The sequence below is a fragment of the Enhydra lutris genome, unplaced genomic scaffold (assembly GCF_002288905.1).
Source record: "Enhydra lutris kenyoni isolate GAN:26980312 unplaced genomic scaffold, ASM228890v2 scaffoldscaffold11, whole genome shotgun sequence".
In the NCBI taxonomy this organism is placed as follows: Eukaryota; Metazoa; Chordata; class Mammalia; order Carnivora; family Mustelidae; genus Enhydra; species Enhydra lutris.
This window is the reverse complement of record NW_019154095.1, coordinates 20954495-20975694: the sequence shown is the minus strand read 5'-3', so window position 1 is coordinate 20975694 and position 21200 is coordinate 20954495. Positions and strand designations below refer to the sequence as shown.

The 21200-nt window shown below is 34.0% G+C and overlaps 1 protein-coding gene across 1 annotated transcript in view; it reads left to right on the top strand.

The window, feature by feature from the left end:
• Window positions 1-1444: 1444 nt before the first annotated feature.
• LOC111144542 (sarcoglycan zeta) overlaps window positions 1445-21200 on the top strand; it is a 471067-nt gene continuing 451311 nt past the window's right edge. Inside the window, exon 1 of the mRNA XM_022498868.1 lies at window positions 1445-1639. Within this exon, the coding sequence (XP_022354576.1) occupies window positions 1445-1639 (195 nt within the window). The remainder of the gene's footprint in view (window positions 1640-21200) is intronic.

Here is a 21200-nt window from a genome sequence, read left to right as displayed (position 1 = left end):
TGACATGAACAATAAAAGAAATCTGATGAAATCTAAAGAGAAAAAACTAAACTAAAAAACTTACTGCCTTGTAGAAAATTATATTTTGCAAAAATTAAAGTTTTTATTCTTCGGATAATAAGTTATTCTAAAAATTGTATGCCTAGTACATATCCTTTACTTTTTTTTTTTTTTTTTTTTGTCAGAGAGAGTGAGCACAGGCAGACAGAGTGGCAGGCAGAGGCAGAGGGAGAAGCAGGCTTCCTGCTGAGCAAGGAGCCCGATGTAGGACTCGATCCCAGGACACTGGGATCATGACCTGAGCGGAAGGCAGCCACTTAACCAACTGAACCACCCAGGCGTCCCTTTTTTTTTTTTTAAAACTGTATGATCATTTCAAAATTCATTTTTTTTAAAGGTTTTTATTTATTCATTTGACAGACAGAGATCACAAGTAGGCAGAGAGAGAGAGAAAGGGAAGCAGACTCCCCACTGAGCAGAGAGCCCAATGCAGGGCTCGATCCCAGGATGCTGGGTTCATGACCTGAGCCGAAGGCAGAGGCTTAACCCACTGAGCCACCCAGGTGCCCCATATCCTTTACTTAACCATACTTCTTGGTAGAATCTAGCAGAAACTAATGTATTTGCTTTTTGAAAGAATTAACTTAAAAACTAAATTTATATATTACCAAGGAATACTACCACCTCTTTTCCAAAACTGACTTCTATGTGTATCAATATGTTATATAATATTATATAACAAAATAGTACAGTATAGTGTCTTCTTTTTTTAGAGATCAAATTTATTTTGAGAACACATTGATTATAACTAAAATAAATAACCAGCAAAGTTCTAAGTAAAAATATTAATTAAATAGCTATATCTATATAATTGTCAATAAAAGTATATTTTCTTCCCATAGGTTCTTTCAAATGCATTTACAGTTTATTAAAACATATACCCTGAGCCCTGATACCCCATATCTAGATAAAGGTACAGAAATGCCTTGTGATACATTTGGTCTCTGTCTACCCTAAAGAACAGGTGACATGTATTCCAAGAGTAGCTGGGATGTGCATAGAATTTTAAGTTATAGATACCTGGGAGTAGAGATGAGCGTCTTCAGAGTCTCCTTGGAAAAACAAAACAAAACAAAACAAAAAAACAGAAAAAAACTACTGTTAGAATTGGGTAAATGTTACTGAAAATAACATATATCTTAGAAAATTCAGAGTAAAACAGCACTAAAAAGCAGCACTGATAATGTTATGTGAGGGGCTTTGTAAGATTTTAATCAAGTCTAATCTAATTTTAGTTACACAGCAATAATTCTTTGAACACTCACTACCCATCATTTGTAAATGTGTTGTATCTTTTGATTTAAAAAAAATCATTGGTTTTAGTTTTGAATGCTTCTTTTCTTTCTTTTCTTTCTTTCTTTCTTTTTTTTTTTTTTTTTTCCAGATGACACGAGAACAATATATACTAGCAACACAGCAGAACAACCTGCCAAGGGCTGAGAATGCACAACTTTACCCAGTGGGGATTTATGGATGGCGAAAGAGGTGCTTATACTTCTTTGTCCTTCTGCTGTTGGTTACCATGATAGTTAACTTAGCCATGACAATATGGATATTGAAAGTGATGAATTTCACTGTGGTAAGTACCACCATGACTTCATATCTACTGCTTTTGGTTCAAAGATGATACAGTGCTTTATTTTTATTTTTTAATTGAAAGTTACTTATCTTAAGCTTTACAAGGATGTGTCTTGAAATTCCAAAGAATGTCATATATCATTTTAAGACTGTATTCAATATGTGTTCATGACACACATAGGATATTACTGTCTGTCCTTTAGGTGTGGGAAATTGAGATCATGAGATAGTACAGGATACTGATTCATTAGCAAGTTAGAAGACTTTTAACCTATAAGTATGAACTCTTGCTTGCTAAGCCTGGTAATCTAGAAAATGAGTCTATATTTTTCGAGATGATATTTTATGTTAAAATTAATATTAGATATCACAAGTACCTTTAAAATACTTTACATAGAGTATTTACTTCTCTCTATATGCTTTCTGTGTAACATACTGCATGATCAAATCTAAACCCTGGAATTTTTCATGGGCCACATGGACCAATGTCTATAATTGTCACTAGATGGTGATTTCATTCTTTTGGAGCAGACGTGGTAAATATTTGATACACCAGAAAATAAATCACTCTTTCATGAAAAGTAATAATTAATAACAAAATAATTTTATATAGCTCATTGATGAATACTGCTTTAATTTATTGAATGTGTACAGTAAACCTATGAGTCTGACTTATCTGGGAAACATTAGCTGCTTCAGCCAAGTTTAGTTTAGCTCACTTTGTATTTTTTGGCTAAATTCTTAAATTTCTGTCCTCCGCCTTTAAAGCTTTCTGCCTTTGCTTAAATGCCTCAGATATCTTCACATTCAAGCAGGTGTCTTACACTTGCTGACCAGACTGCCGTTACTCTTTAGAACTCTGCATCCTTAGGGGCAAGTGTAGAGCTGGCTGTTTAACTTCACTGATCTTTGTATATTGGGCAGCCTTTTTTTTTTTTTTTTTTTTAAACTCTGCTGTATATTGATTTAGCGTAGTTTCTTTCTGAGTTCACTAACATGTAATTCTACCTTGAAACATAATCTTGGAAAGGAAAATGAGCCCAGCATCTGTCCATTGTGTAGGGCACTGTGGTTGTGTGTAGAAGGACCCCGGGAGAGCAGGTGGCCTAACCTTCCTGAGAGGAAAAACTATAACTGTGCAAATCATGATAGAAGAGCATATGCTCATGGAGAAAAATGAGCTGAGCAAGGGCTCCATTTCTCTGATACAGTGCAAATGTTGAAAGGTATTCATCAAAAAAGAAATGAAAGGCAAAGAAAAGTTGAGCAAAACTCAGTATGTTCCAGGATTAGAGAAAATAGCTATATCCTAGTGATGGATATGTGTTCAGGGTCAGTGATCAAGGTCTGTGAGCCTGTGTGGGGGTGGCTGGAGGTGGAGTTGGGTGCTACTAGGCAAATTATGGCTTTAAGCCATGCTCTGGTAATGCATCTGAACCATTCTTTATCCTGAGTTGGCTCAGTGCTTCCCCCCAACCCTGAGACTATTTTGACATGGATTACACTAATTCCACTCCTAGTCTTTTAGTTCTAAGCTCTGCTCCTACCTTCTCTTACTGATGTCTGGGCTTCATTAATGATTCATTTACCATATATTAGGGGCTGAAGATTCTTTTACATGGTTTTGACTATCAGCCATATTAGCAGTTACTGACAGCAACTTTTTCAACCTCATTTTTTTTTAACAAAACAAACAAAAATCACTCCAATCTCCAAGATTTGAAATTTCAAGCATTTGATTACCTCTACCAAAGAGCTTCTTTCTAAAGCTCATGGAAGTTGTGATCAGCTGTCTCACTTCAGGAGCCTTGATTCTATCCAGTGACCAGGCCATGGAAATGTTCAGATTCAAGCCCTGTAAGTTTCTCAAGCATATTTAAATTAATTAAGAAGATAAACTTAAATGCATAATTACATGGCTGCATGCATCAGGCTCCCAGTACCTTGCTTCATGCTGAGGTCAAGGCAGGATAAGCCATTCAAGGGAAATAATTGAAACAATCACCTTTGTCCTCAGGATCCATGCAGGCCTCAGGGTTTCTGTCACCTATGGAGCTATCTAATTTGAACTTCAGCTGGCCAAAATGTAAATGTCAACATATTCCTGGGGATAATGAAAAGGAGTTTATTTCCATGGAAGTTTTTGGTGTTTATTTATTTCTTTAATTTTGAACATACCTTTCTTTCTGTAAATCACATTGTTACTTTTTAATAATCAAAAAATGGAAGGTTATTCTTTAGCCATGTAAGCTATTTGTATGTAAGTGAAATAAATGGAAAGAGGAAGTAATTATTGTGTCAGGATTATCTTTGAAACGTCATGAACTCTCTGTTTCAATGCAGTAATTCATAATTATTCAGAGAAATTCTGAATTGCTTAAGTAGTTACTGAGTTTAGCAGCTCTGAATACTACACACCAGATTAAGTTGTATGAATTTGAAAAGTGTAAAATAATTTGTAATCCTCTTACATGAGAGCAATAGCAAAATCAATTTTATGTTTTCACTGGTGCATTATGATTGCATCTATCTCTAGAGCGAATACCAGAAAGCATTCGCCATACTATCATAAGAAGTAGTAAATGATGTATAAATTGTTTGGGGAGTATTACTGATTTATACAAAATGTATTTCTGTTTCATTATAACGGTTTCTATCCAGTCCTTGGAAATATGTGGCTGTTAACATCTTTTATTTCAGCAAACTGGGAACGTTATTGTTATCAAAATATTGTGCTTTTTAGCACAGCAAGGATAACTGCCAACCTGTTTTATGATGCTTCTTGAAGTCCATCATTATGACTAGTATTATACATGATCTGTGTGGTTGATATGACCTTATTCTGCTTTTTATTTTGTGAAAATAAAAATCACACAGCTAGTGAGATATCCAGGTGCAGAGAATCAAGAAAAAGGAAATTAGTTTATACTACAGGGTGAAAGGCTTAGAACAGATATACACCACAATTTCCTGTTTATGAGAGTTGATAAATGTAGGAAAGAGCTGAAGAAAGAGATTGTGAAACTTCATTCTCTTAGGATCGTATAACCCAGTTATGTGTTTCTGTTGGTGGTGGTGATGGTTGTTGGTTGGCATAATAGCTGTGTGATTCAATATAAATGGCTAAGTCTAGCAGATCTGTCGAATCTAGGCATTCTGCTATGGTGATATTTCTTTCTTGGGTCAAGTGCTCATCCTAAGTAAGTTCTATATTTGAAAGTTAAAAATTACTATAATAATAAATTATTCATTTTAATCACAAGAGTACCAAGTAAATGTTGGTAGCATCAACTACAAGTTCATTTGATTAGCTATGTTAACTAGCCAGCAAAAGAATGATGAAAAATAAATGCCATTTATTAAGCAAAGAGCAAGAGGAAAGTCATGAATGTTGAGACTGAGAAGTCATAAATATCCAGATATGGGTATTAATTGAAACAATCAATCAATTGAACAAATTGGAAAACAAAATTCTTAGAGACTTGTATGATCGATGGGATGAATGTTGGCTGAAAGGAGATCTCACAGGAAGTGGATCATGATAGTGTTTTAGGAATAAAAAGAAAATGGGAAATTTTTAGTTTAGCCATCCACATAGTATTAGAAGTCACTCTATGACATTCTCTCCATTTGGTCACTTAACATTTGCTGAAATCCTCCTTTAGATAAGCAAACCATCCCACTAAATCAATTGTATTTCTCTTTAACATCTTGCTATTTTGTTGCAGTCTCTCTGTATATAACCCCAATCATGGGATGCATTCTTTGAAACTGACATGAATTTATTATTTTATCAAGACTGTGGTTTGTTCTAATACACACATACACACATATATATAAACATACATACACAAATATATGTGTGCATATATACATATAGAAATATGCATATTATGTACACATACATACACGTACACACATTTTCACATCAAAGAAATGTATTCTATATAGAGAAGTAGTCTATGTCTCCATTACTCTTATGTAGCCACTTTGCTTCTTTAGCTGCCATTTGCCTTTCTTCATTTCAGATACTATCTATATCACATTGTTATCATTATATGTTTACAAGACTATCAACCTTTTAAAAATATCTTTCCGTTTATTGCTGTTGGCCAGAGAGCCATTGATGTCTTTTATCATATTTTCTTTTATTTTAGTGTACCTTTCTAAAGCTAAGAGAGAGTACATGTATCACAGTGTTCAATTTTCTGTTTTCTAATGTTTTTAATGCTACAAATTTTAAAAGATAATTTTGGGGGAATATGAAATAATACACATTTGCTAAGTCTTCAGTCTTGTGCTCTAATACTTCGGTAAATGAAGTATCACATATTCCCTTCTCACGCGTGTGATTATTTTTTTTTCTTTATCTTCATCATTAACCCACTGGCATATTATCCATAGCCATTATCAGTTTACCTAAGATGGCTAAAGTGCATTTACAGCATGCTGTTACTTGTCAGTGTGCCTATGACCAAACTTGTTGCTCCAGTTTTCTTCATTTCACTCTTTAATGGGACCATTAGATCAGAATAAACTTTTCCATCTCTATATATTTAGCCAATTCTTATATTTATCAAAGTTGTGTTCCCATACCGAATGCATTATATTTGTCTTTCAAATCTATGGACATATAGAGGTTATATAGGAAGCTTAAATATGAGATAACCGTGTTTTATTGATGTCTCATTACTTTTTTCTTCTCTTCTTAGCATGTTCATCGCAGATTGTTTCTCTTTATATGATTTCGTTTATTGTTTGGTTTTCTTCCCCACAGATAGAATATAAACTCTACAGGACTCAGAGCTTTTTACTCTTTTCCATTGCTATATCCCCAAGGCAGAGGACAGTTCCTGACAGATAGTTAGCTCTTAGTATGTATTTTTGAAATAAATATCCATCTTTAATATATCTGCATTGAAATCTAGTTAAACTCTTCATTTCACTAGGATTTGTGCCTTTCAAAAGGCTGGCCTTGAGCTGGGAAGAATTGATAAAAATAGTACCCATTATCCTGTCTCTCTGTTGGTATTTAAGGTCTCATAAGCACATGATAGGTTTCCATAAACTGTGCAGTTTATGTACCTTTTCTACATTGAAAAAGTAGTTTTGTGTTCTGCACACCAAGTTTAATAATTCCCAGCAGCCCCTGTATTTAAGCCCTAACACATTTAGGGAGGAATGCCCAATCTTGATTACCCATATCAGTAGTACAGAGAATGGCCATTATTAACACTTTAGTTTATTATGAAATATTTTATCCTATAAAAGGATATGCATAAATATATTTTTGAATCAGTAATAATAATAACAATAATAAACAATAAAATGAGCACCTGTTTCATCATCACCCAACTGGAAAAATAAATTCCTAACTCTATCTAGAAAGAATTATAATTCTAAATATTTTTCTTGCTTTTATTTAGTGTCATGTGTATATATGTGTGTATAAACCTCAAACAGTATAGTGTTTTAACTCAACAATATGTTTGTGAGATTTATCTCTGTTAATGTGTGTAACTGCAGTGTATTTACTGCTATAAATTTCACTGAATGAATATACCTTATTTATTTAATTTGCAAATCCTCCTTTTGAGTTGTTTTCAATGTTTTTGGTTGTTGTTTAATTTGCTCTCACAAACAATGATCCTATGAACATTCTTATATAATAATAATTATAGTTGCTCCTATACAAGAGTTTCTTCAGGTTCTAGAATCCAGAGTGTATGTCTGTGAATATTGACTTTTAATATAATTTTTCCCCAAAGTGATTGACTCAATATATATTACCTCCAGCAACCTGTAAAGGTTTCTTTTGTTCACCTTACCTCTTAACAGAGAATTTCCAGCTAAATTAAATTGCTACTTCATAAGCCACAAATCTGACACCCAGCTATCTAATGAAGATCCTTCTTATCAGTTTATTTAGGTGTCTCTTTCTGACAGATTTATTCCTGTATCTGTTTATATTCATTTATCTTATCTCTGCAGTTGTACTTACTATGTTAGATTATAATTATGGTTCATCTAGACGTAGATTCTTTTCTTCCACCAATTTTCCCCCAGTCCTGGTACAGACAGGCTGGGTCCAAGAACCCAGGGGAGGGTCCCACAGGCCCAGCCAAGAAGGTCCTCAGCTTCACGCAGAATAGAAGTTAAATGTGAGCTGGAGAATGTGACAACAGTTTATTAAATAGCACAAGTGATATGTAGAGAAAAGCAGATGGAGTATCTGGGAGACTGGAAGGAGAGAAGAATAAGTTTCACTACTGCTTGGGTTCAGGGATTTATATTAGGAAAGGGTCTAGGGTACTGGTTCCTCTACAGATGCACAGTAGGTTCCAATAAAACACAAGTGTCAGGTGAATAGGTGTTATTCCATAAATTACCAAAGGTAAGGGTATTGATGCCAGCATCAGCCAAGGTTGGTTGAAGCTAAGGTCCAGGAACAGGTTTGGGATCCGGCTCTTAGATGTTATGAGGTGTTTGGGGCCTAGAACAAAACTCAGAGAATGATTAACTTTATTGCTTCCCCCTTCATGTGGGATCACAGCTTCTTTGGTTTATTCAAAGGTAAAATATGGAACATGAGTAAATGGGACTTAGCAGAAGAACAGCAGAGATGGAACCTTTCCAAATGGAGTCTCTTCAGCTTCCCTACTTCAGTCCATTAATGTGGGAATTCCTCAAGCAGCAGAGCTGGTTTTATTGTCTTATTTATCTTGGTGGCATGGCTAGGAACATAATAGGTGGTGACACATTATTTTTGGTTGACTTTTTGTAATTTTAAAAAGTCTAGATTCAGTTTGAATAGAAGAAGCCTCAAATTTAATGTCTTAATATTTCCACTTGTTCTTTCTGTAAAACTGCCTCAGATTCCAGTTGGTTTCTGTTTTTATGTTGCAGACTTTAGTTTTTAGCTGACATTTCGCCCTCCCCCATTAAGAGAGTGGCATTCTTCAAGTCCTTTCATATCAAGTCCTTTTGGTGACTAGCTTCCCCTGACAGGAAGACAAGCAGAGCACACTTTCTCCTAGAATCCCAAAGCTCTTAAGTAAGAGCTTTTCAGTGAAAGTAGAGTCCTTTGAAGCTCCAATTAGTAGGTTTGACTGACTCCCTCAGTACTGACTAGCATAAAATCCCAGTTTTGTCTTTTCCATGGGGGAAAATAAACCCAAAAAACCCAATTAGATTTTATGTAAAAATACTCTTTTTCTGTACTATCCTACTTCATCTTTTGAGACAAGATCTATTGGTAATTAAGAGGTATCATAGCTGGCAGTAAATGACTACCAAATCCCAAAAATGTTGTATCATCACTTGTTTACAATCCCTCTAGAAAAAGTACCCAGACCTTCAGGCATGAGACACAATCATTCTGTGTTTCCTGACTTCCAGCCTCTTTTGGGAGGGCACCTGCTGCTGAGAATCCTTGGCCGGCTCACCACAGTCACACATAACTTCCCCAAATGTCTCTTCATTTAACAGTTGAAGTTAGTGGAATGTCAAGATTTTCTAGGGACATCTGTTGATTCAATTTCGTGTCATGTCTAGGGGGTATTTGTGATTTTCTGAATTGGCTTTGATTAAAAAGAAGGTCATAAGCCCAACAAACAAAATATACATCCACTAATTTAAATCTAAACTCCAGTTACTAAAAGAAAAAGGAAAGGAATCAGTAACAGCAGAAAGTAGAAAAAGGGAATACTTTTCTTCAAGCGGTCCACAAGGGCAAAAGTAGCATTGTGAGTTTTGTCATTTGCATTTCTCACAGAATTGTTATAAAACATGAGTTCAAAATCGGATGTTTAAAAAGTTAATTCAAAAAACTGAACCTTATGCTCTTTCTAGTAAACATTCTTTCTTAAATCCCCCATAAAATTTTATATATACAACAATGTAAGACCATAAAATGAATTTTTATTTATAAATGTTATATTACTAGGGAAAAAAAAAAAAACTTGAGTCTCTACTTTCTGCTAGTAAAGTATTTTCACATAAAAAATTGGTTTCAGTAGCAAGATCTCCTTAGGCTGCTGGTACTGCTAAGACAGCTCTCATCATCCATCAAGCAGTGGTTAAAAGAATGAACTTGGGTCCAGATCCGGCTTTTGGCACTTATTAGCTATGTCACCTTTGGCAAGTTATTTAAACTATGCCTTCGTTTCTTACTCTGTCCCATGGATAAAACATTATTTTTTTTTCCAATTACATTATTGTAGACGTCAAAACAATTAAAATAATGACCGTTCTTCAGAAATGCCTGCCATATCCTAACAGCTCTCCCAGAGTTTGCTGTCATTGCCCTTACTCACTTTCTGTGGCTCCAACTTTACAGTTACTCCACACATCATGAGAATTAACTTGATTCTATTAGAGTCTAAAGCTGTCAGGGGCGCCTGGGTGGCTCAGTCGGTTAAGGGTCCGCCTCTTGACTTCGGCTCACTTGGTGATCCCAGGGTCATGAGAGGAGCCCCATGTCACGCTCTGCACTTAGCACTAAGTCTACTTGTCCCTGTTGCTCTCCTCCCCTCACCCCTAGTCATACGCTCTCTCTTAAATAAATAAATAAAATCTTTAAAAAAACTTTTTTTAAAAAATTAAAAATTTAAACTGTCCTAGAAAGATAAAAGGATCTTGAATCCATGTGTATTAATAAATAAATAGTAAAAAAAGTGATGGTATTTATAATCTTATTCATGCTAATGATACATATAAAGGCTAAGAGCATGAGCTTTTGAGCCACACTGGTTCACATTCTGGCTCCATCACTGCTGCTTAGCAGGATGACCTTGTGCAAGTTCCTTAGGCTTCTAACCCCAGTATTTCCATCTGTAAAATGGTCAATGGTGTTGACCCATGGAGATGTTAGAAGTATTAAGTGAGTGAACTCTTATAAAAGGAGTTAAAATATAAGCACTCAAGTGGCGTCAGCTGAACAATGATAAACATTATTCCCCTGCATTATTAGATGTGAATAATTAATGTTGTTTTACTTGATACATTTTATCAGAGAAAATGTCTCTTTCCTTAGGATGATCAAAGGATAATAAAAATTTCTTTTGAAATTATAATTTAATGCTGAGATATAGAAAACTATATTTAAAACTTCTAAGAGGAACCATTCAGCTGTCAAACAGCATAATTATTTTGATGACCTTAAACTGTTCTTTTCTTTTTTTTTTAACCTGCATTACCTGAAAGTGACCCTACTAGCCTGTCCGAAAGAGAGAGCTCATTTACCAGAGTGAACTGATCTCCTTTTTGAACAATTGGAAAAATTATAATTAACACTACTGGGTGATAGAGAGAGATGTCTGTCCTTAATCCTAAATGTCCTGAATTTCTTTAATGTTCAGTTTCAAATTATCATCTGATTGAGATACTGTATTCTGAATTATTTTTATAACATCCTGAATTATAATCTTAGGGTATAATCTTTACATATGAGAGTGAAGTTTAAGATGCCAGGGAGCCCATATTTATTTAATATGCAGTTTGTATTCAGCAAGATTATGTGCTAGATAGACCAGTTCTTAATGAATTTCACAACACTGCAAAGTAAATATTATCCCTTTTGGCAGTGAAAGACACAGAGGCTTAGGGAAATTAAATAAACTTCCCAAGGTCACATTGATGAACAAGTTTAGAAGCATGGGCTATACAATTTTAAGCCCACGTTCTTTTCACTACCTTTCATTGCATTACTGTTATCAAAATTAAATTAAATTAGTTCAATATTCTTCATTAAATGATTTACTTCCCTGTCTACCTCTGTGCATTCATACAACACTACTAAATATATAACTGTGACATCACTGATTTTAATTACATTTTAAATTTGTTGGACAAAGATTCCTCAATTCTTTCAACTATTACTAGTTTAATGGGGAAACATACCTAATCTCTCATAGTCAGTAATTAGAACAGTGAAAACTCCTCTGTAAGTTCTGAATGTGACCGTACTTTTGATTTTGGCCGAGTGAGCATTAGGTTTAATTTCTGGGTACAGTAATGGTGCTTACTAATGGTATCTTTTAAAAAGAGACAGTGGTTTTCATAAAGGCAATTTTATGCCTGTGTTCCAGTCTTTGCTCTGGTTAAACCATATTTTGTGAGGGGTTAAGTAATTGGTCATGAAGAGACCACCGTGAAGGTGATTTAGGATCATAGCTTTTGTCCACCTTTCTGGGCTGCCATTGCCATTTTCCCAATTAATTCCTCTGTGCATGAATCATGGTGCCCACCCCAAGCCAAGATGATGCTCTACCTTCTGTGGCACATGGTCACTCTGAGGGGGAATGCCAGCAGCGAGAGCCTGCTTGCTAGAGAACCATCCGGCCTACACTGCCCCTCAGTGTGGTGTGTGGATTTATTATAGAATTGATGAGAGTGAATGATATAGTTAATGTTGCAAGACTGTTTCCATTATAACCCTCTGTTTGTACCTCCTCATAATTTTCTGACAAATTGTCCCTCTCAGATGGAATCTTTCATGCTTAGTCTTAGCCCAGCAGTACATTTTCTTTCCTTGACTTTATAAAGAAAAAATTCAGTCATTTTTATCCAAGTTCAAACAAGTACCAAATAATAGTTCTTTTTACTGAAACAAACTACAAAAAACAGTGACAAAACATAAATCATAACAAAGTGAAGTACACTAGACTACTAGATATTTTGTAAGGGAAAATAAAGAATTAAAAATATTAGTAATTGAATGAAAAATTAGGAAAGTATAGACTCGTTGGTTTATATGTTTAATAAATTGTGTATTATAGAGAGCTGGAAGGGACTTTAGGTCAATGTCCTAATTGTACTCAGAGAAAATGGAAGTCCGGAAAGATAAAATCACTCACCCATGTGGGTAACTGAACAGTCAGAACATAAAATACGTTGGATTAAATTTAACTTAAAGTAATATGTTTCATATATGTACTTATTCTCACATATAATAACATATAGTTTGTCTTACATAATATGACTATTTTAGTGGGAAATTTGGGGATGGTTTTAAGAAAAAATGAAGTAAGAGTAATTATCGTAAGGGGTAATATTTTGCTCTTTTGCTACTTTGTAAAAAAAAAAAAGTAAACATTTGCTTTTCAAAAGCATACCTGAAATGTCATATTTCTTCTTTCCAAGTAAAGAAAATATTATTTTCATAAAAGTAATCTTATTAAGTAGGAATTCATATGTATTTATTAATTTAAATAATACTACTGTAGATCTTCTATTTGCTAGTTCATAAACTTATCCCCAGAACAAATATACATTAATACTACATAATAGATTAATAGTACTAATATAGTACATCTAGTTTGTTAAATAAAGAGTTTAATATTTAGTTTTAAGTACTTGTGGAAATTCACCATTAAAGTGCCCTTGCAAATAATTGGAAGCTATTTATATCAGCTGTTCACTATCAGCTTCGTCCCCAATTGCATTCTTCCCAAAGTGCGAGTGATGGTCCATAAAATATCTCCAGATCTGTTCAACTGTACTTCAATGTGTCTTATAAATTCTGAAACTGAATGATGCCATTAGAGAGTAAAATACCTGTTTTCTCGCAATTCACATATTTTTATATCCACAATTTTTGTATATTTCTTGGATTTAGAGATTTGAAATACGGTAAGCCCCTGTTACCACTGGTATCCCCTTTATTCCTTTTTGATATAGGGCTTGAGTTGAATTAAACTGCAGAAGCACTGTGCATTTGTTAAAAGTTTCATATAAACTAACCAAGTTTATCTCATGATGCCAGTTTTAGTCAGAGGAGGGAAATAGAAAACTTAAATACAAATTTGACCCACAACATGTATGTGTGTGTGCATTACCAAAAGAAGTATTTATGTTCGGTGTCCATTAGTCTCTAAGATATGATATTAAAAAGCAATACAAATTGCTTAAACTGCTTAAAATGTCTCCACTGTATCTCCACTATATAGTGTATATCTCCACTATAATATGCATTTACTCTAGTTCATGGTAAATTACAATTTGTAAATTGAATTCTATTTTTTAGTTAACCTAGTTTACTTTTTTCCTAAGATGCTTCATTTCTGATTGATGACTTAAAAGCAATATTAACTTTGTAGCTCTCCAGAAGCTCTAGTTAGTAAGCTGAAAATAAAATAAACACTCGGATTTCTAGAAAAGCTCTTATAATTTATTTAAAATATGTGCATACCTAGGTGCTCAAATAAAATAGAAATTGGTATTAGTAAAGAAGGAAAAGGGAAAAAATACTCATGCAACAATAAGATGTTATATATCTTTGGTCTTACATAATATGACATTCCTATGAGATACATATTATTATCTCTATTTTTAAAGAGAAAATGTTGCCCAATTTCAGGTAACTAAAAAGTGACTGAGTTGATATTTGAGTATTTGTTTTTCTAATGCACCAGTTCAAATGTGTTCCACCCACTCAGGAATCATTCTACTGTTGATATTATTTATAAGCCATTCTAGCCAAAAGAAAATTTTTCTTTGTGGGCAATATTCTACTATTTGATAATAATTTAGTGAATTTGTAAGTCCTCATACATTTTTTAGGGCCATGAAATTAAATATTTTCTTCTTAATTTTGGAATGCGATAAAGTTATTAGTTTAACATCTGTTAACTTACCTTCTGTTGCTATATTTTTTATTAGTTATATTCATAATATATTAATTATAACAAAACTATAGAATAATGGTACTTTCTATAACTTTTTCTGTCCTCTGTACAAGTCCTAAGTGGTCCCATACACGAGCACTGTTTTCTTCTAAGAAATTATTGGCATGCTCAATTTTTTATATATTTATAGGCATTTTAGAGGTACAACATTATCAGTGCTCTATTGCCACAAGAATAGCATGTAACAGACAGAAATCCCAGTAGAATAAAAAACATTCGTTTAACACAGAAATCTGTGGATTGAATGGACAGTTTCATCAAATGGTGTTTTGCCCAGGCTTCCGCATATATATGTAGCAGGCTGTCTGTCTATCTTGTTGCTGGCTGGGTTAGGATGCCTCATTTCCGTATTTGAGAGTCATTTCACTATTGGCTGGGCAATCAGATCAATTGTCTTTCAAGTGAAAAGACAATGTTTTTTAAAATGGCTAACGTATTGGTTATTAAAATGCCTACCGTAATGGTTAGCCATTTTAAAACAGGTTAGCAGTTCCAAGGAAGAGTGTGGATATATGCAAGCTTCTAGACATCTGATGTGCAAAACCGGTTGTTCCCATCTGTACATTTCATTACCTAAAGAAAGTCACAAGGCAGTCAAGATTCATAGGATGAATAGATTCCACTTCAGTAGGATCCTAAGACATGAAAAAAGGTTAACAAATCATACAATTTTTGTGCAATGCTAAAAAAATAATGTTTTGCTGTCGTTAATGGACAACTATTTAGGCATTACCCTGATTTTAAAATTTCCAGATTTTCAATATAAAGGATGAATAAATGTGATTAGTATATGTGGCAATAAATAAAGTATCCTAAGAAATGCAATTAAAACAACAGTTAATCCCCCCCTTTCTTTTTAAATTCAGGATTTTAAACATGCTTTATTTTTTAGAGCAGTTTTAGATTCACACAAAATACTGAGTTCCCGTATACTCTTCCCCCCAACCCCATACACAGCCTCCCTCATAAAAAAAATCCCTCATTGGAGTCTCTCATTTGTTATTATTGATGAGCCAACATTGACACATCATTATCACTCAAAGTCTATGATTTACATTAGAGTTGACTCTTGGTATCGTACATTCTGTGGGTTTGGACAAATGTATAATGATACGTATCTATCATTATAGTATCATTCAGAGCAGTTTCACTGCCATAAAAATTCTCTGTACTCCACTTACATATTTTTCTTACCCCTTAACACCTAGCCACCCCTGATACTTGTACTGTTTGCATTGTCTGGCTCTTTCTAGAATGTCATAGAGTTGGAATTACACAGTCTGTTACCTTTTTAGATTGGCTTCTTTTATTTAGTAATGTACATTCAAGCTTTCTCCATGTCTTTCCATGATTTGATAGCCTGTTTCTTTTTAGTGCTAAGTAATTGTCTGGATGTACTACCACAATTCACTTATATATTCACCTACTGAAGGGCTCTTGATTACTTCCAGGTTTTGGTAATCATGAAAAAAGCTGCTGTAAACATGTGTGTGCAGATTTTTGTGTGAATATGGGTTTTTAATACCTTTGGGTAGATACCAAGGAGAGTGATTATTAGATTGGTTAGTGAGAGTATGTTTAATTTTGTGAGAAGCTAAATCATTTTCCAAAATGGCTGTACTATTTTGCATTCCCAATAGCAATGAATGAACATTCTTCTTGTTCCACATCTTTGCAAGGTTTTGATGTTGTCAATGTTTTAAATACCATTTCCTTTTTTTAAAAGAAGGTATAGCAATTTTTTTTTTTTTTTTAAGAGAGCACAAGCGGGCAGAGAAGCATGTAGAAGGAGGTGGAGTAGCAGGTTCCCTGCTGAACAAGGAGTTAGATGTGGGGCTCAATCCCAGGATCCTGGAAACATGACCTGAGCCAAAGGCAGTTGCTTAACCAACTGAGGCACCCAGGTGAAATACTATTTTCAAACTTACCAAATTAGCATACTTTTTCTTGTTTTTCCTGTAATACTAGTTTTAAGTACATAATGATACTTCAAAACATATCTTAAATATATCTTAGATAAGGATATCTTAAATATATCTTACATCTTAAATATAATGTGAATATGTACGTTTAGAAACAAATATAAAACATTCTTACTTTTATGATCACCAATAGCCTACAACTTGAAGATAGTTATTTAAAGTTTTATTAAAAGTAATGACAATATAGCTAGGATGCCTGAGTGGCTCAGTTGGTTAAGCGTCTGACTCTTGGTTTTGGCTCAGGTCATGATTTCAGGGTTGTGAGATCAAGCCTCACACTGGGCTCCATGTTGGGTTTGGAACCTGCTTAAGATTTTCTCTCTTCCTTCCTCTCTGCAATTGACACTTTTATTAAGAGTCAGCTGTATACCTTACCTGCCCAAGGCTTTAAGGTTTCTGATTATTTATATAGCTCTAGATTCTCAAAGAAGTTGCGTTATTCAGTTGGATATCCCAACTGGAAGTTTCATCCAAGTCATGTTGCCTTAATTTATTTTATAAATATTTGTTGATAAACTTTGTTTTATAAAACCTTTGTTTTGGGGTGCCTGGGTGGCTCAATAGGTTAAGGCCTCTGCCTTCGGCTCGGGTCATGATCCTGGGGTCCTGGGATCGAGCCCCGCATCGGGCTCTCTCCTAGGTGGAAAGCCTGCTTCCTCCTCTCTCTCTGCCTACTCTCTCTCTGTCAAATAAATTTAAAAAACAAAACAAAACAAAAAAACCCTTTGTTTTATAAGAAATTATAAACAGATACAGAACTTTTCAATCTAAAATTTATATCCATGACTCTTTGCATTGCTTCTTCGAGGTATTAGAGATGATATATTAGATATTAATTTTCAGAATGCTCACCAGAACACTGATTCTTTTTGTATTTGGGTAGAAAATGTGTAATTGCAAATCATCTAGCCTTGAATTCCAGCACAATTTGTTGTACACAAACAGTGTGTGCTCACAATCACACTCACATATGTAAACAAACACATAAACAATAGGGGACAAAAAAACCTCATTTTTAATTTATTGCAAAATCAGGTATTTTAAGCATTCCTACTGCATTCTAACGTTGACCTAAGTCTAAATTCTGAAACTACAAGCAGAATTTAACACTGTCACCAAACAGGACCTCTTCTGACCTTTTGTTCCTACTTGGTCTCTCAAATAAAACACAGAGACTAATTGGCCAGTATTTGTGCTTGGGAGGAAGAAAGGGAAAAGCAGTATATATATCTATACTCTAAATTCTAGGTGCCTTAAATCTTTTTTGAATTCCCATTGCTTTTTATGCTTATTTTATGCAAATTAGAACCTGAATAGCATCTAGCCCTCAGATAAAACTGAGTGTTAATAAAATAGAGTCAGATAAATTTTGAATGTAAAACATCTCATTAAATTAGCAAAATTGTGAATGGTAAGTACGCATTGTTATTTTTGATATGGTTAATATTTTAAAGGTGTTTACTTTCTGTAGCCTTCTGGCTTCATACAGTTCTAATTATATTTTTAAAATTCACCTCCATTTTATTACATACCTAGCCATGGATTCATTAATTCAATAAGTACATAAAGTATAACAAAAATGAATCAATTGGACAGTAGTCTGGAAAATCACTTGAAATAAGTTGAAACAATACTATACAAAGGGAACTCTTTGGTATTAAATATTTGACAATCAACTATCTTAACCGGTGATTTCACGAATCTAAAATAGTCATTTGTTAATAATTTTCAAATTTTTCTTTGGAAAACAACATTATTTATGAACTGTTTTCTAAAATCTATAAAACTAATGGAAAAATGCATTTATGATTATGACACTAACATATTTCCTAGAGTTAAATTTGAAATATGACATTTTGTTTTTTTAAAATATAAGACATTTTAAAAGTCATATATGAAATGTCTCTTTTTCTTCAATGAATTTATAGCTTCATTTATTAATTGGTACTACACATTATTTTTGATGTAAGACCATTCTTATTTCCCACAAAAATATTCTGGAAAATTCTCTGAGATAACCTGACTTAGAATTTATTATTTTCATCTCAGTGATTAAGCTAAGGATTTATTTCTACTTATAGCATGTTTCTCCCTACGATGGTATGCTTGAACAATAGTTTAACCTTGCTTACGGGAATGCAGCATTCACTACTTATAAAGAATCATATTTTTAAAATCCTAAAGAATTTGCTGAGGTATATATTTCTCTAGAAACATAATAGAGAATTTGTCTTGTTCAGATTTTTAATGACTAATGATTAGTGATGAATATATTAAAGTTGTCATTATGGTATACAGGTAGAAAATAATTAGTGTAAAAATATTTACTTAGAGTCGGAGAAAGACAACTATCATATGATCTCCCTGATATGAGGAAGTGGAGATGTAACGTGAGGAGTTTGGGGGGATAGGAAAAGAATAAATGAAATAAGATGGGATCGGGAGGAGACAAACCATAAGAGACTCTTAATGTCACAAAACAAATTGAGGGTGGCTGGGGGGAGGGGAGTAGGGAGAGGGGGGTGGGGTTATGGACATTGGGGAGGATATATGCTATGGTGAGTGCTGTGAAGTATGCAAACCTGGCGATTCACAGACCTGTACCCCTGGGGCTAATAATACATTATATGTTTATAAAAAGTTTAAAAAAAAGAAAAAAAAGAAATAGTAAATTGAAAAAAAATATTTACTTAGATTGAATTTGAGTGTATTTACCTATTTATGGCTAACATAATGCTTGAATACTGAATATAAAAGGACAGTTTCCATTAGACTTAAACAGAATTCTTATTTGCTAACTAAATACATCTGTTGGGAACAGGTGAAGCTACCTTTCAGATTGGCTGAAAAGTAGGGAATAAGAAATGTACATGACATAAAAACAGGGCATACTTTGTGACCAGAGAGTTTAGAGAGGATTGATAATAGATTACTCAAAATGGTATATTGGGGGGTGCCTGGATGGCTTAGTCAGTTAAGCATCTGACTCTTGATTTCAGTTCAGGTCATGATCTCAGGGTCATGAGATTGAGCCCCTTTTTGGACCCTGTGCTCAATGTGGAGTTTGCTTGAGATTCTTTCTCTCTTTCCTTCTGCCCCTTCCCCTGCTCCCGCTCTCTCTCTCAAAATAAATAAAGTATTAAAAAAAGGTATGTTGGGGAAATATTGGGGGACACTGAATTTTGTAGAAATAAATGGAAGTATATAAATAAGGGATAATCATGGGAAAGAATTGGAGACTGATATAATTTTTAAGCATTGATTTCTAATATAAATTAAAGAACTAACTTTTTAGAGAAATATGTACCACATTTGCATATTTTTATAAATCACTTCGGCTTTGCATCTTAGCTAAGTATTTTCTTAATCTAAAGTGGCTGACTATTTTCTGTGATTTCTCGTGTTTTTCCAATGAGTTTGTCCCATGATCAAAACTAAATATGTCCTTGAAAAATTCATGTTAAGTGACATCAAAGATAACTAGAAATGTAGATTTGGTCTCATTACACAATAATTTCACGCTAGTGTAGCTTGTGTGTTAGCTATCCATTTTTAATTATATTCCCAGGATAACGATGTAGACTCTATTTTTACCCCATCGTTAAGCAATTGCTTTAGTGAAGGGTATACTATGTTTAAAGAATTCAGCAGAGACACAAAGAGTATTAAGAATGTCCAGACTGCAATTATAGATATAGCAATTTTGATAGTCAAATAAAAGATGAGAAGGAATATTTGAATAAATTTCAAGGAGTTTGATTATAGCAAGTCTGAAATCAGTGCCTAATCAAAGTGAATATAGGATTGGTAGCAAGAAATGCAAGCTTTCTTAAAGTATAATATAATTTTAATCATATCTAGAAAAATTATGATGCATATATCAAATGTTTTAAGATAAAATGTACAAGAAGAATAGACCTGTTAAAGTAGAGCCAGTCAGCATAATGTGTAAGAACTCAATTCTTGGACTTAAGTTTTGTTTTAAATCACTGGTTCTTTCCTTTTCTAGTTGAATGAGTTTGAACAAGTTACTTTAACCTCTTTGTCAGTCTCATTTTCTTCATTTGTAAAATAAGTATAACTCATTGGATGTTTTGATGATTAAAGGAGAAAAACAACCTTAGCATAAAGATATGACAATGACTCTTATCCAGATTTTTTTTTTTAATATTTCATTTATTTATTTGACAGAGAGAACAAGAACACAAGCAGGGGGAAGGGCAGAGGGAGGGAGAGAAGCAGACTCGCCGCTGAGCAGGCAGCCAGACATGGGGCTTGATCCTAGGACCCTGGGATCATGACCAGAGCTGAAGGAAGATGCTTAACCAACTGAGCCACCCAGATACCCCTCACCTTTATACTTTTAAGGCTAAATATGGATGCAGGATAAAAAATTGGGGGTTAAAATATTTCTACAAAATTTTAATTTGTTTTGTGCCATTACATCCTAAAAAGATATGAATGAATAAAAGGAGTTTTATCTTTTTTCCTCATTATAGACTACTGAATTTTTCTAGTAATGCTCTGTCCTCATGGAGAGGACCAAGTGAAAGAGTCAGAAATGATCTCTGCATTACAAGGGAGCATACATAAGAGGCCTATTGCACTAGAAAGAAGAGCAAGCATCTCTTCAGTATCTAGCAGAGGTCACTGACATTATATAGTGCTTTGGTATCACCATGGGTAGATAGAGTTAATGGTATCTAAACAAGCACAAAAGAGCAGTCTAGACATCTGTACACATCTCTTTGTTCTTGGATGAGAAAAACCCAAGAGGTCACCATGTGGCAGACAAAATCTTATTTTTAAGGGAAGAGTATTTTTGTACCTGTTAGGTTAAGAGAACTGTTAATGAGGTAATATAAGTATATTATAAGACAGAAGAATACCTTAC